The sequence below is a fragment of the Manis javanica genome, chromosome 5 (genome assembly GCF_040802235.1).
Source record: "Manis javanica isolate MJ-LG chromosome 5, MJ_LKY, whole genome shotgun sequence".
Lineage (NCBI taxonomy): Eukaryota > Metazoa > Chordata > Mammalia > Pholidota > Manidae > Manis > Manis javanica.
This window is the reverse complement of record NC_133160.1, coordinates 101,643,664-101,659,115: the sequence shown is the minus strand read 5'-3', so window position 1 is coordinate 101,659,115 and position 15,452 is coordinate 101,643,664. Positions and strand designations below refer to the sequence as shown.

Sequence of the window (15,452 nt, the reverse complement as noted above, 5' to 3'; positions counted from 1 at the left end):
ATCAACACCCACAGCAATGCAAATGCATTGAAAAAATTAATAAAATCTAATTCTCAAACATGCAAAATAGGATCCCCCACAAATCCCTGGTGAGGGCTGGTCTTAACTGGTAGCCAACTCTGCTAAGGAAGAGAATAAAGTACTAGGAAGTGATATATTTATTCTATTATGTATTTCAATATAATATCCTGAAAATTAAATTTCATAATTAAATCAGCAACACATTTCTTAGCAACCTGGTTTATCAACATTTTAACTGTGGTCTCACATGCAGCAGGAGCAACAACTGTTCACAGCAGGAGTCTGCCAGCTGTGGCCGGCGGGCCCAAGCCAGCCCCCACTGCCTGTGCTGTATAGCCTTGCGCTGATAAAGCTTCTACATTTTTCAGGAATGGCTTTACATCTTTAGAAGGTTGTTAAAAAAAATAAAAGGCAAAGACTGAAAAGTATTTATGATTGGATCCCTTCACAGATAAAATCTGTCAGTGCTGGTATACAGGAATAAAAAAGTTGGGGCTGCCCCACCAGTCAAAACAAAATGTTAAAGAAACCACACACAAAACCAACCAGATAAACAAGAGAAAGGTTGACCTTTCAAACAGAAGAAGTCTCTCCTTGATTTTAGCAACTTTGAGTCCAAATCTGCATAATAGGACAGTGAAAATGTTTTGGTAACAATTCCAGTTAAATGATAGGCTTATACCAAGGCATATAGTGGAAATTGTAAAATCCTCTTGGGCGGCTGCTCTTCTTGAAGTCAGTTGAAAGACGGATAGATAATTCAATATAAACAACCATGTAACCATAAAATCTTAAACCTAAAAGAAGTTCTTATTTTATAGGTGCAGAAGGAATTCAGAGAATGTGTGGGTGCATAAAAACAGCATAAAATGCAAAATAAGTATTAAGAATCTGTATTATTCCCATCTGAGATAGGTAGAGCAATATATCCATTGTTAATTACCAAATAAATTACCATAGAATTTATCCAACCAGGACACTATAATAAAATGAATATATAGTTAGTACATATTTTTTTAGAAGTTATATATATTTTTATATGTCTTAGTTATTTTTACTGATGGACCTGTAAAATGTAAAACATAAATCTATTTTCAAAAATAACTTTCAGGATGCACCACATGAAATTTCTTTGGATTATTTCTGTGCACACAAGAAATTGGTTACAATACGAAATATATTTTTTTACCATGGCTACTGGTCAAGTTTTAATGCACTGCAATGACATGGAAGTAGCCTTAAGTCATTGACCTTCTATAATCCTACTGCTACATCCAAAAGAAAAATTCTTTAGACACAGTACAGTGAGAGGTGTCATAAAATGGTATACAGCTCTGCCACAGAGGAATACAAAATAAAACAAAGTACAGAATTTCTATAAAGTTAATGCCTCCAGAAGGACTCTTCACCTAAGACAATGATCCTCAGGTTCCAGGGACAATTATAAAGTTATTGCATGTGTAAACTTGCATGACTGGCTGGCTGGTCTCCTCAAAGAAAAGCACCGTACCAGCCCCTTGCACATGGGTCAGTAGTGGCTGTCAGTAGGTCAGCATTGATGAGAGCCTAGGCTGTGGGACCATGAGCAGCCGCCATCCCTCTGTCTCAAATGGTCTGTTCCAGGGCCCATTGAGCAAGCACTGGGACGGCCTAAAGATATCTTATAAATATGAGTAATGCTACCTTTCAGATATATGTAGATGGTATTGAGGTTAATGACATTCAAATCTTGACCATGAAGGATGGCTTCAAAGATGGTGAAACAACAACGACTTCTTCAACACTCTTTCCAACCTACCTATTTTTCCTTTCCTTTCTTACCACCTCACCAACTCTGCCAAGGAGCCTTCCACAGCAACAGTCTTGCTCTCCTGAAAGCCCCATGAGCTCAACTGAAGTATAAATAGTAAGTAACATTCATTTATTCCTGAGGTTTCTTTCACTTTAAGCCAAAACAACTGATTTATCCTTTCACTAGACACTAGTTCTTCTGACATCCAACAAAATAAAAACAAAGTTGGAAAGAATAGACATATTCTGAAGTAATTTCTATAGTAATATTTTATTTTCTACTGTATAGGACTTTTGCTTTTACTTATACTTTAAAAAATGTTCCTTAACTTAAAAATGTTAAGATGGCAAATTTTATTATGTTTACCAAAGTAATTTCTAAAAAAGAATTATGTGAAAGAGATAACTGTAATACAAAGGGAGGATAAGTATAATAGAATATAAAATTCTTATTAATTTTGCAAAGTAATGAGCATTAATATTTTTGGCTGTTTTGTTTCTTCTGTTACGTACATTTCATATATAAATTATATGTTTCTCTGGGTAATCAGAGAGGAGTGTATACAGAGAATTGTGAGTAGGCCAAGGTTGTGTAAAAAGAAGGAGTAGTACTAAGAACAGGAATAACTGATTAACCCTAACAGTTATACAATAATCAGATAAAATTGTGGGTGCGATAATGTGATACAAGATGATGCATCAATCAAATGTCACACACAAAAAAAGAAAACAATGTTCTTCAAAGTTCAAAGATAAAAATAGAATGCTATGTCCCTGGATCGATGTTGCAACAATACAAGTAGGGCTCCCACTGCCAGCAGATGGTATTCCAAGATGACAAGTCACAGGGGGTCTATACTCTGGTGATCCTCAGCTCACTTATTTCCATAATAGTGAAAGTGTTCACTTTTTTAAAAGGGGATTAAATGTAATGTGATCTCCTGAACTGGATCCTAGAACACTAAAATAATATTAGTGGAAAAGTGGTGAAGTATGAATAATGTGAATAATTTAATGAACAGTAATATGCCAGTGCCAATGTGTTAGTTTGACAGGTACCATGGTACAGAAAATGTTAATACTTAAGGGAAGCTGGGCAAAGAGTATACAGGTACTTTCCACACTATCTTTGTAACTTTTCTGTAAATCTAAAATCATTCCAAATTAATAGTTGACTAAAAATAGGGAGAGACTTAATTAAGGATGTACCTGAGTGCACAGGAATACAAAACTGAGCTGTTGGGATGTTCTCATAATAGCAACAGAGGGGAGCACACAAGCATCATTTCAGAAATACCCCAGAGAGGAAGATGTAGTGGCTGGAAGAGGGGCACTAGGGGCTGCCACGCGCTGGTCACATCCCATGTCAGGATGTGGCCTGGTAGCTGCATGGGTGTGTTCCTTCTAGGAAAATGGACATAACTACACGTCCCTAGCATTAGCTGTCAATAAAAAAATGTTGAAAAACACTTCCCTATGACTGGTAAGGGTTAGAATGAAGAGAAGATGTATAAGTAAGTCCTGAAGAAAAAAGGCTGTATAGGGACAGTCACTATATCCTAATCTACAATTTTCAGAGTTGGGAAGGATTTAGGAAATTACCAAATGCTGTTGTGGACAGTTCTTCATGGAGGTGGCCCTTGAGATACTGACACCATAGGGCTCACAGGGCCCGGACTCTGTATTTGAGCCAAGTTCCTCAGGATATTGTGGTGTACACCCACCTGGACAACCCCAGGCAGGGTAAGTCTCCTGGCCCACTACACCTACCACACAAATGCCTGGCTGAAATCCCTGATATATTTTAATTCCACTACTATTTAATTCCACTAGAAATCTCAGTAAGTTCCTATAACTTGAAAAGTTTTATCAAAGCTTTTCTTTACTGGATTTTTCCAACATAGTTTAGATTTCATACTTCTGTCAGGAATGTTAGGTAGAAAGATAGACCACGAGCAGCTGGAAAAGGGGAAGAAGATAAGGCTCAGAGAAGAAGCCACCCAGATAAGTCTCAAAGAAAAACTCAACCAAACTCTACCCAGGGCTGGGGTCCCATGTGGAGATAACAAAGGCTTTGCAGGGAGGTGACTTCCTCCCCAACCAGACCCCAATGGGAGTACAAACAAACAGAAATAAGAACTGCACAAGTCACCCTCAGCACAGGGAAAGGACAGGCTCACTGAGAGGGATGGCTATGTAGAAACCTGTAAATCCCACCTTGTCCGTCAAAGAGGTGCCTCCCAGCCAGATGTCATACATAAGCCTCCTGCCTGACAGACAGGGGCCTTTGCCTACCTTGACTCTGGCCACCTCCTCCCTTAGAGTGTATTCAAATAAAACTTTCACTCTGCTTTGCTGTTGTGCTTCTGCCTTTCGATTCTTTCTTGCTGTGGGGACAAGGACTGAGGAGAACAAATGCAACTCATAACACGTCCACTACAGCATCAATACATGTGTTATTTATTATTTATTAAATAATGGCAGATGACAGATTCACAAAATACTGAAGCTGGAGGGCAACTAACCTTGTAATCATTTTAAAAGTGAGGAAATTGATACCAGAAATGTAACTTGTCAGAAGTTTCTAGAATTCAGTTCTTCTCTAGGTTAAGAAAGTAAACTCACTTTCTCCCACGTTTACTGTCTGACTAGATGAACTAATATGCCACACGTAATATTACTAGTTTATGACTTGTGTTCTTTCACGTATAATTCAGTTCATTGTGATTTCTATGAATATTTCTGTTAAACATAATTCTTGCTGAACCACAGTATGATGGCAAATGAAGACAACAAAAAAACCTTCACTGAATATATCCATCAAGTTGTTCTCTTTTTAATGTGTGGGTACATCATGTAAATTAAAGGGGAATTTAAGAAAACTTTTTAAGAAACAATAACTTTAGGTAGGTGATTATGAGGAAGATGACAATCATACAGGCCAAGGCCACATGATTTTTCCACAGGCCCCAACGTGAGATATCGATGCCCTGGCTTAGCAAAAATTCTTCACCAGTACATCTGAAATTCAACAGAAAAAGAATATAACTTCATCTTTACATCTGTCAAATTTTACTCAGTATATTCACTGTTTCTTAAAGAAGCCTATACATTACTAAGTCTGAAATAACTATCCCTTTATATATATAATAGGAAACAGCCCATGTGTGCTTACAATTCTGTTAGATACTATGCTAAGCAATCTGCATATAATTGTTTAGCTAATCCCTAAAACAACCCAATGGAGTAGATACTCTAACAACCCAATGGAGTAGATACTCTATACATGTCAAAGATGAAGAAAGTAAGGCTTAAAGAGCTTGGCCCAGTTCATGACTCACCCTTTCAACCCAGTTGCTAGCCTCTCCAAATTCATTTGTTTCCATAACTATAATGCTGCTCTCTTCAAAGGGCAGAAACATTTACCAAGCAATTTTTTATTCACTGTTAATTGGGGAAAAAAACCTCAGCTTTTGCATATGAATCTAAGGCCCTTATGCCTTAGATTATAGAACTCATTGCCCACAAATCAGTCACAGAAAAGAACATAGGCTAAGAATACTTCCTAGTTTCTAAAACTAGGAAGAGGTGAGGAAGGGCTTCCTCCCAGAGGTGCCCTCGGTCAGCTCTTAACCAAGACTGGAATGAGCATCGCCGTTGCTTGGCTACAGGACAGACACCACTAGCAGGCCTGTTGGCAAGCGGAAGACTTAGTGGTAGCTGGAGTCAAGCAGGATGGAGTAGTGCTGCCAGTTTAGAAGAGCACCTGGTACTAAAAATACCTGGCACAGCCACAATTCTTGCCCGGTACCTTTATTACCTGGTATCTGGGAACTCTTGGAATTCAGTTGTTCAAAAAAAAAGTCATACCCACATCAAAAGAGAGGGAGTATGGCCAACATAAAGGAAACGTCTCTCCATGTATGTTTTCTGTTAATACTGCAAAATAACAATCCATCCTATTACTAAGAATTATTTCTATTCTACATGGGTGTTCATGAGATTTAGGATACCAGCATTCTCTTTTCTCTCATTAATTAATGTATCAAAACAAACCACTAACAATTTTCAAAAAGGAGAGGTTATTCAATTTTTAAAACAACATCCTCTAATTTTATTAAAGTCTATATTTCTGTCTTAGTGACATGCAATAAAATGGGACTTCCTTCTCAGATTACTGAATAGGTGCTACTTTAGAGGATTTATCCTTTGATAAGGGATAGTCTAATCAATTTAAAAGAAAAAAATAGTAACAGTGAGGGCTTTGATTTCATGATGTCTTCTAAATGCAGAAGAGCAAAGTGCCAGAACTGTGGCAGGAATGTGTTCACTCTCTTTCCATCTTGCTGCCCCTTTAAGCTCATACACTGGCCATGGGTTGGGCTCACAGAAATCCGCAAGTTCATGGACCTAAATACTTCACAAAATCCATACTGATCAATTACTGTAAAGCCTTGCTATAATATCAAAGTAGCTCATTTCAAACTCAAATGTTCTAAAAATGAAAACTAAAACTCACAATCAAAACTGCAACAGGACCTTTTAAATGGCCCAAAACAAACAACACATAGGGAACATTTCCCCAGCATAAACAGCATTTGGGCTGCAGTAGAATGCCTAGGGGTTGTGACATACACGCAGCACCTTCACATGCATCAGGGTTACAGCTCCCTTCACAGCAAGAAAATTTAGGCTCAGAGAAGTCAGTGCCCCTGCAAGGACCCATGCCAGCTCTCTGCCCAGTGGCCTTGCTACATCACCCACAGTGGTGTAAGCAACCCCACCATGACACTGAACGCAGACTTACATGGCATAGCTACAGGTTCCATTTCTTGTTACATTGAGTCCTGGACAGAAGTTTAGTCCCAAAAATTCATTATGCCGCAAAGCCTAGCACACAAACAAGTCAAGGTAAGGGGTTTTACATTTCAAAAAGTTCCCAAAGGATTATCACAAATCACATCCTCTTCATTTAATCTTCATTATTATTTCTAAAAACAAACCAACCTCCACATTCAGTCTTCTTCGTCACACCAAAGCAGCTCAAACTATTTTCCCTGGCAATCTAGAGGACTACAGTTGGGATTCTGGCTTCTAATACAAAGGGAGTAAGGTATTGGCCAACGGAGGAGACTGCTAGCTGGATGACCCTTAGCCCCTTCCTTCTTATCTCCCCAGTTTGATAACCATATAAACTCTATAATTAAAATCATACAAGGTGGTACGTAATGACTATTGTTAATTCATGGTAACAATCTTTTATGTTGTTCCTGTTTGTCTTCATCAAAGCCAGTTACAGTTCTTGGGAATAAGGAACTCAACTCTACTATTTCAAGGCACAAAGCTTTCTTTGGAGTTGATTTTTTGCTTTCTAATGCCAATAATGTCTGTGAGCATCCTGTACTCTTTGTTTTTCTTCTAATTTTCCTTTCAATATAAAACATGTCTTCTAGCCTCCCACCCTCTCCTTTATTTCTTTACTGAACTGAAATGCAGCTGTAATTTGTCACATGGATCCGTCACCATGAGCCGTCTCCACCCTTCACCTCCCTCAAACAGGAGAGGAAACCCCAGGTGATGATTGAGGTGATCCCGGGCTTAATATGAATGCTCTTCCACGACCCCTAAACAGAAATTCCCAGACACTTGCACACTCATGGTCAGGAACATGAGATGGTTAGGCTTTCGTTCATTTGCTCCTAGCTTGGGAACTGTGAACCAGTCCCGGTGAGAGAAGAGAGAAACTCACTGTGTAGCCGTAGCAAGGAATGCTGAAGTACTGAAGCCACGAGAGCCAAGGCACAATGGTTCTGAGATTCACCAACAGCCCTGAAAATATCTACAGAGAGCAAATGCCAAGAGTCAGAACTGGTGGATGATTTCATGAAGAATTCCACAGAATACCCTCTTAAGTCCTCTACGATCATGTAAAATTTCTGCTAGGCCAACTCTTTCTTGAAATTCCTCCCAATTCTCAAAAGACTTATACCATACCTTCTTTGCATGTGTACACCTCGCTATAGCTAAGGCCATCTAAGGTTCTAAAGGAATGATAATATAGCTATAATAAATGTTTCATTTAATTAGAAGATCCTTAATTGTCAAGGCCTTTCCTTTCTCTGTAACTGCACACAATGGAAGGTCAAGAAGTACTTAATGTACTAATGATACAACCACTGTATGTTCCCACCAATAAACATACCAGCACATACCCTGAGCCTCTAATGCCCCTCTCTACTTCCACAGCACAGTAAGACTTGCTATTTAGAAGCATTTGCCTTCTATCTCTGTATGGCTTTAGGAATAATTTGGGGTTCAGATGCATGATAAAAATATCCCAAAGCCTGGAGTTAGTTCACAGTATAATGTGGTGAAGTATAGCATAAGATATGGTCAACACCCTCATTTAAAGCCCCCAAAAATCAGTTTTGCAGTGGAGCCCAGGAAGGACCATTCTAGCAAGAGACGGCTATGTGAGGGATGGTGCCTATAAAACTCCTTACTGGCACTAGGCAATCTGAGATTCACATAATGACATTGTGATGTGACAACATATTTTTAAAATTAATATAACCAAGTGCTTAAGGTATAACACACAGCACCTCTGAGTAAAGTATGGTTTTATGATTGGTTTTAAAAGTTCTGTATATAAACCTTTAAAAAATAATAAATCAAAATATCTAATATAGCAAATAAAACATTTTGACATATTGAGGGACATTTTCTTGAATAACATTATAGGAACTACATGCAAGGTTTATTGCATTCTCAGTAATGTTTAGATTTGGTGGTTTTCAAACTCAGAAATGGAAGAATTAAACTTTGTCAAGAGTCTGTGTTCATTATGTTCCTTTTAAAGACATCTACTCCTCCTAGCAGAAGTGACCATGTGTATCAATAGGCTAAGCACTCCTATTTACTGGATGTCATAGGGGGAAATGTGGTAACTGGCTCCCTTCACCTGTTGATATTCATTTATGTGAATGAACAATTTCGGAACATGAAGATGAAGTAACTGTTTAAAAAAAAAAAGTAAGTAAACATAAACTGATAAAAGAGAATGTCAGGAGCCCAGAAAGGAGGGGAGCAAATACTGTGCAGACTTTGGAATTTCTCAGTATTTTTAAAACAGCCCTTTTCAAAGAACAGGAGGAACCCAAGACAGACCAACCATGCCCCATGCTGTTGCAGTTCTCACATGGCTTAGCTTTTTCCATGCAGAGTGGCGGACACACAGCCAAACCGTCTCGGCCACTGGAGCTGTTCTCCAGCACCAGCACAGAAGCCAGGCAGGTAACCTGTTGTTTTTATGAGAGAATCTTCTACTCAAAATTCCTCTGGTTTTTGAAGTACCAATTTAATCCAGAGTTTACAATATGTCACCAAGAAGCATCTTTTAAAAGCTCATTTGTGACAACATGTTAACTAAAGTTATAGTAATAACTATATTAGAACAGTAGCAAAAAAGGCTGGGTAAGGTCAAGGAAAAGCAGGTACATTCTCTGATACAAGCTGTACCTCAATGTACAGCCCCCTTAAAGCAGAGTCCTCTTTACATAACCCTCAAAGCAGGTTTTACATGATAGGTGAATTTGCAGGAAGAAACCAGAGGAAATAATTACTTCTCAGAGAAGCACAGTTCCTACTCACCATCATAAACACAAAAGAGATGGTCGTAAGAAGTGTTGCTACGGACACCACACTCTGCCCTGCTGCTATGGCCAGTGCCATGGAGCTGGCTGAGTAAGCCACCATCATAAGGGTGAACATCATGATGAAGAAGGCATCTACCACTGGTTTCAATCCTTAGGAAGAAAAGTGCAGGTTAATCCAACTGTCTAGGTCACTGTGTGTTGGTGGCTGTTTATTGTGCAAACAGCACTATAATATTCTGAGAAACTAGTATCAGAATGAAAAAGTCATCTCTACCCAGCTACCCTGGGTCACCAATTTCATTGTCCTCCTCACCTGCCAAAACTGCATAAAGCTATTGTACAGTTTTCTTTTTATACTTACTGCAGAAAATAGTATTTTTCTTTTTATACTTACTGCAGAAAGGTATTTCCATGTAATACCTATGCTCCTTTATGTGTAACTATTTATGTAAGATTATGCATGTTCTATGTATACATATACATATGCATGATACGGTAACAATTTCTGAGCACCTGAGATGGAGAGCTGCAGGCAACAAAACTAGCCAGAATTCTACTGCCTTCTCTTCTAAGAATGGAACTTGTCAAAAGCACATTCATTTCACCCAGACATCTCCATATTACTCACTCACTGTTTGCGATAACTGCATTAGTTGAAGAGACTAAAGAAAATCAGGTTACATGACCTCCAGTGGTTTTAATATCAACTGGGGCAGCATATCCATGATCCAAATCTCTGAGACAAATCATCTTATAACTCTGGGATTGAGGGGTGGGGTTAAATTATGTTTCATAAAGCTACTTCATAAACTCTAATGGGCTAATATTATGGGTCATATAACCTGACAATTTTGGAACAGCCACAAGAATACCAGTCAGGAGTCTGAGGATCTACATTCTACGCTTAATTCTTTTTCTTTTTTTCTTTCATTTTTAAAGATGAATAGATGGTTGGTGGTGAAGGAATTGACAAAATTTTTGTGAAAGAATAACAAAAAATAGATGGAAAGTGTAATTTTACCAATCTTATCCTTCAAAAATTACTGTCAGTCTGCTCCTGTCTTCCTACAGTCTTTTAAAAAAATGCATTGAAGTATAGTTGACATAATATTATATTAGTTTCAGGTGCACAACATAGTAATTTGACATTTATATACATTTCAAAATGCTTACCATAGTAAGTGTAGTTACCATCATCACCATACAAAGTTACTACAATGTTATTGACTATACTCCCTATCCTATACTTTTTATCCCCATGACTTACGTATTTTATAACTAGAAGTTTGTACCTCTTGATCCCATTCACCCATTTTGCCCAAACCCCCATCCCTCCCCTGTGCAACCATTAGTTTGTGTTCTGTATTTATGAATTTGTTTCTGGGTTTTGTTTCTGTTGCTTGCTTGTTCTGATTTTAAGTTTCACATGTAAGTGATGTCGTATAGTCTCTGTCTTTCCCTGTCTAAATTATTTCACTTAGAATAATGCCTTCAAGGTCCATCATGTCATAAGTGGTAGGATTACCCTTTCTGTGGCTGACTAATATTCCATTGTTTTTATATGTACTGCCTCTTCTTTATTCGTTTACCTTTTGATGGAAATTTGGGTCACTTCCAAATCTTGGCTATTGTATATAATTGTGCTAAGTCCTTTATGCCACAACTCTTGTAAAATGGAAGTTTCAACTCAATCAATGGATCTTTGTCAAAAATATATATTTCGTGTGTGTGTGTGTGTGTGTGTATGTGTGTGTTAGTGAAACATGGAAATTCTGATGCAATAAGCCTGATGACGCCTAAACACAATGCACAAATGAATCTGTGTATACCTAACACACAGTATTTTTATTAAACCAATTAAGCTCCTTTCACTATCTTTACACACACATACACACATAAATAAAAATAGATAAGTAATAAATATCCCGCTGTAGCTCCTCCAGCATAGTCTCAAGTAGTGTTATGAATTATTTCTATTTATATATGATACATAGCATCTCTCAGTAAAATATAGTTCTAGGAATAGTTTGAAAAGCTAGTTTGGGAATAGTCTTGACAAAAATGTCCTGAGAAAACAGCTCTCTCAGAGCGTGCACAATGAATAGGTGCTTCCTTATCTCACGGCTTGGCTTATAGCTTTGAGAACCAAAAAGATCTTGTAAAAAGAAATTGACTTCCCCTTATACTACAGATACATACATTTTGTCTTATTGCTTACCTAACAAGAAGTATGTTATACAAGTAAATATAATACTTGGTAATAGCCTCATAGGTAGTAAATCAGATATCAGTTTTCCAAAGAAATAAGATGACACTCTGTAGTATCCACTGATATATTCATGTCTAAAAAACAAAAATTCATCCTTCATTAGTTTAGGAAGGCAGAGACCAGATTAGACTGCTTGCTGTATAGACTTCTGCTGCCACCAGGGATCTAACAACTATAGCTTCTCACACGCTCAGAGCTGACCCACTGCCCTTTATGCCGGTCAGCAGCGGGCACCGTCCTGGATGTGAGCCTCCCCTGGGACGGCAGCCCCGGAGCCCCCTGCAGCACCCTTCCTTCCTCCTCGGCAGACCTCCCTCCCAATGCCATCCACTCTGCCTCCTGGTGAGGAGGTTCTGCATCTGTCCTCCAACAGGCTCTCCTTGGAGAGCAGCACTTTAGTAATAATAGAGGCTTTTCTTTCTTCCCATTTCTGATTATGAGAAGATGGTGTTGCCCTTCTCCGAGGCTCCCAGTGTAGCTTCAGATCACTAAATTCTTCTTCCACTCTCATGGTAAAAAAATAAAACAACATTTCTTCCTTTGACAAACATGCCTTCCAAACACACATCCCTGCCAGTTTTTTAAATTTTCTCTCCTCTGATCAGCCCTACGGCTCTTCCTCTTCCTGGTATATTCCTCCTGTAATTCCAGATTCTTCCACCAACATCTTCATTCTTTCCCTCTCAAATGATTCTTTTCCTCAGCATGTAAAGATGGGCAAATCACTTTCCACTTTGAAAAACACAAGAAACAAAACAGCCCACACTTAATTTTAAGGCTGCCTCTGGCCATTTGCATTATTCTCTTCACTGAGGGCTAAACTGGCCACAATCTTTGTCAACTCTACCTCCCCACCTTAAATTTACTGTTCAACCCACTACATTCTCTCTACCAAGCCCCTCAAACTTTTTTTGGAGAAAGTAATCATGATTTCTTACCTGCTAAAAACAAAAGATCCTTTTCAGCCTCTCTATTGCTTGCTTTCTCTGCAGCATCTAGATTTGCTGGCTATGCTCTCATCTTGAAACTCCTTTTCCCCTTGGTATCGGCCCCACAAGCTCATGATTTCCTCCCAGCCTCCAGCTGCTTTTCCCAATTAACGTTGGTAATCCCAGGAACCAGTCAGTGGCCCAAATCTAGCTGCCCCAGTATAACCAGCAGTCCCTGATCCTGGACAGCCGCCTCCCCAGAATAGAGACCTACTCACATAAAAAGCTTCTTCTCCACAACGAAGAGCTCCACAGCTGACACGCTGCTGAAACACTGGTTGGTTGTCAGGAAGAAAAGCACCCCAGATCTGTGAGGAGAGAAAGGGAGAAAGGCACTGCCATCAATTCAAACTCTTTCCTCAGATGATACCTTATCAGTGATAAACAGACAACTGTCCTAGGTACAACAGAGAGGGTAGAAGGAGCCCCATCATCCACCATGGTACCCTTCGACTCCACAGAGTCCCATTTGAAGTTCATGGTCTTGGTTAGCTATGGATTGAAGTGTCCTCCCCAAATGCCTATACTGAAGCCCTGCTGCTCAATGTGATGATGTTTAGAGATGATGTCTTTGGGAGGTGATTAGGTTTAGATGAGGCCATGAGGCGAGGCCCTTAGAAGCACAGGAGAAGCATCAGAGCTCTCTCTCCGCCATGTGAGCGCCCTCTGCGGGCCAGGAAGAGAGCCCTCACCAAATCTGACCATGAAGACCTGGCCTCCAGAACTGTAAGAAATGTAAACACATATAACCCCCACAAAAGGAAGAGTCTATAGACACTCAGTAACTGTTTTTATTTATTTTTTTCAGTAATTGTTTTTAACACATAAATAAAAACAAAGAAACAAACAAATAAATAACTTAGGGAACAGGCTGTCCTAAAAGTAAATGTTTATACAATATTTATAACAGAAAATAGCAGGGCCTAGGACACAAGCATCTATGCAACTTATCTGCATACAAGCCTAATGTCCAAGTAAAAGCTCATTTCAGAAACATGGACATGGCAACAGTTCTGCTCCTGCTGTTAAGCCCCATATCTAACAGTACAGTAGTTCATCATGATTCTGAACTAGCAGGTGGTAACATTCCTACTAAATTGTAAGATAATTTATTTTATAGCAAATACAGTTTTTATTGTTAAAGAATTTAATGTATTCTAATTCTTTCCCATGTGGTAATTCATGTCTGTAATATCTACTTACTGATACAAATACATTTATTTTTAAATACATTTTCTCTTAATATACATTACTCTGTTTAGCTATCACCGCCTTGTAAGGTAACTGTTAGGTCAAATAAGCTCATGCTCTACACAGAATTAAAACCCAGCTTGTTGGTTACAAGTCAAAGAAGAGCAAAGAGGGTGTCTTTTCGGATAACTCATTCCCAAAGAAGAGAGCTAAACTATTGCAACTTCCTGCATACTCTTCAATTTCAAGTGATGGAAAAGAGGAAGCAAGCTTAAGTCAAAACTACAAAGTAAAATAAACTCAATGCCATGTTTTTCCAAAAATCATTTGAAGAAATAGCTAAAGCTCTTCTTTATTTCTCTGGATTCTTCTACCAAGAACTTTAATGGCTAGAATTCCAGTTGAGGACAGAGTTCACATTTGTTTTCCTAAATATTTCCCCACTGCACAAAACAAAAGATCCACAGCCTCTAGATCCTGTGATAAATATTCCGTGTTTAGTGAAAATATGGCATCTACAGGGAGAACAAACCATAAGTTACTAGCAAGTCTGAAAACAAGCCAGAGAAGAACACAGCCCTCAGAGAAGGTGAAGAGAAAAACAGAATCCAAACTCTGGAAATGAGCTTTGCCATAATCATCTCATTGCAGAGTGCCACCATCTGATTCTACACAGGAGAGATGTCATGTTACCTGACTGAGGAATTGACTTCTATGCTTATTCTTTCTCTCATGCAATCAGCCTTCTCCAGACATTAAAATAGATTCCACTTATGCTAACTGCAACTTTCCTCAATACTACAATGGGGACACCACTGCTCACCACTCTGGGCAGGAGGGAACCTGAGACAGTGGCTTCCAGCTCAGAGCCCTCAGTCCACAAGCACAAGGAGAACTCTGTGGTCTTGAGCATTGCTGAGCACCTGTGTTCAAGAGCATACCAGAGCCCATTACAAAATCTCAGCATGAAACAATAATTTCAAGGACACATTATGACTGAAACCAGATAAGGTACAGTAACATAAGAGTTAACCATGTAAAAGTTATAAAAAAAAGCCCCATCCACCTCCCCACATCAAACAAATCAAAAAATAGAAAGGAAATTAACTCAGGCAACAAAGAAAAAAAAATAGATAAACTCTATTATGTCAAAATTTAAAACTTCTTGTGCATCAAAGGACATGATCAACGGTGAAAAGATAACCCTAAGGAACACTTACAACAATAGAAAAATCTAATTAAACAATAGGCAAAGGAGTTTTAATAGACAGTTCTTCAAAGAAGATAGACAAATGGCCAATAAGATGCTCACATTAAAAGATGCTCAAATCACTAATAATTAAGGAAATGAAAATCAAAACCAGTGAGATACCACCCTCACATCTATTAGGATGGCTATTATTATATAAATAAGTAAAAGGAAAAAAGCAGAAAATAGTAAGTGTTGGTAAGGTTGTGGAGAAACTGAAACCCTTGTGGACTGCTGATAGGAATGCAAAGTGGTGCAACAGCTACTGTATACAACAGGAATGGTGG

At 38.6% G+C, this 15,452-nt stretch overlaps 1 protein-coding gene across 14 annotated transcripts in view; it reads right to left on the bottom strand.

The window, feature by feature from the left end:
• The window catches only part of ABCG2 (ATP binding cassette subfamily G member 2 (JR blood group)), a 205,436-nt gene that overhangs the window by 41,485 nt on the left and 148,499 nt on the right, over positions 1-15,452 (bottom strand). For 8 of the 14 annotated variants that reach the window (XM_037021132.2, XM_073237322.1, XM_017649383.3 and 5 more), the window contains 6 exons: positions 12,944-13,033; positions 11,686-11,810; positions 9,463-9,617; positions 7,562-7,651; positions 6,620-6,702; positions 4,629-4,833 (listed from right to left, as the gene is read on the bottom strand). In XM_037021132.2, the coding sequence (XP_036877027.1) occupies positions 4,686-4,833; positions 6,620-6,702; positions 7,562-7,651; positions 9,463-9,617; positions 11,686-11,810; positions 12,944-13,033 (691 nt within the window). In that variant the 3' untranslated portion in view covers positions 4,629-4,685. Of the gene's footprint in view, positions 1-4,628; positions 4,834-6,619; positions 6,703-7,561; positions 7,652-9,462; positions 9,618-11,685; positions 11,811-12,943; positions 13,034-15,452 lie in introns of those variants that run through there. The other 6 variants (XR_012131669.1, XR_012131673.1, XR_012131670.1 and 3 more) reach the window with 1 other exon arrangement.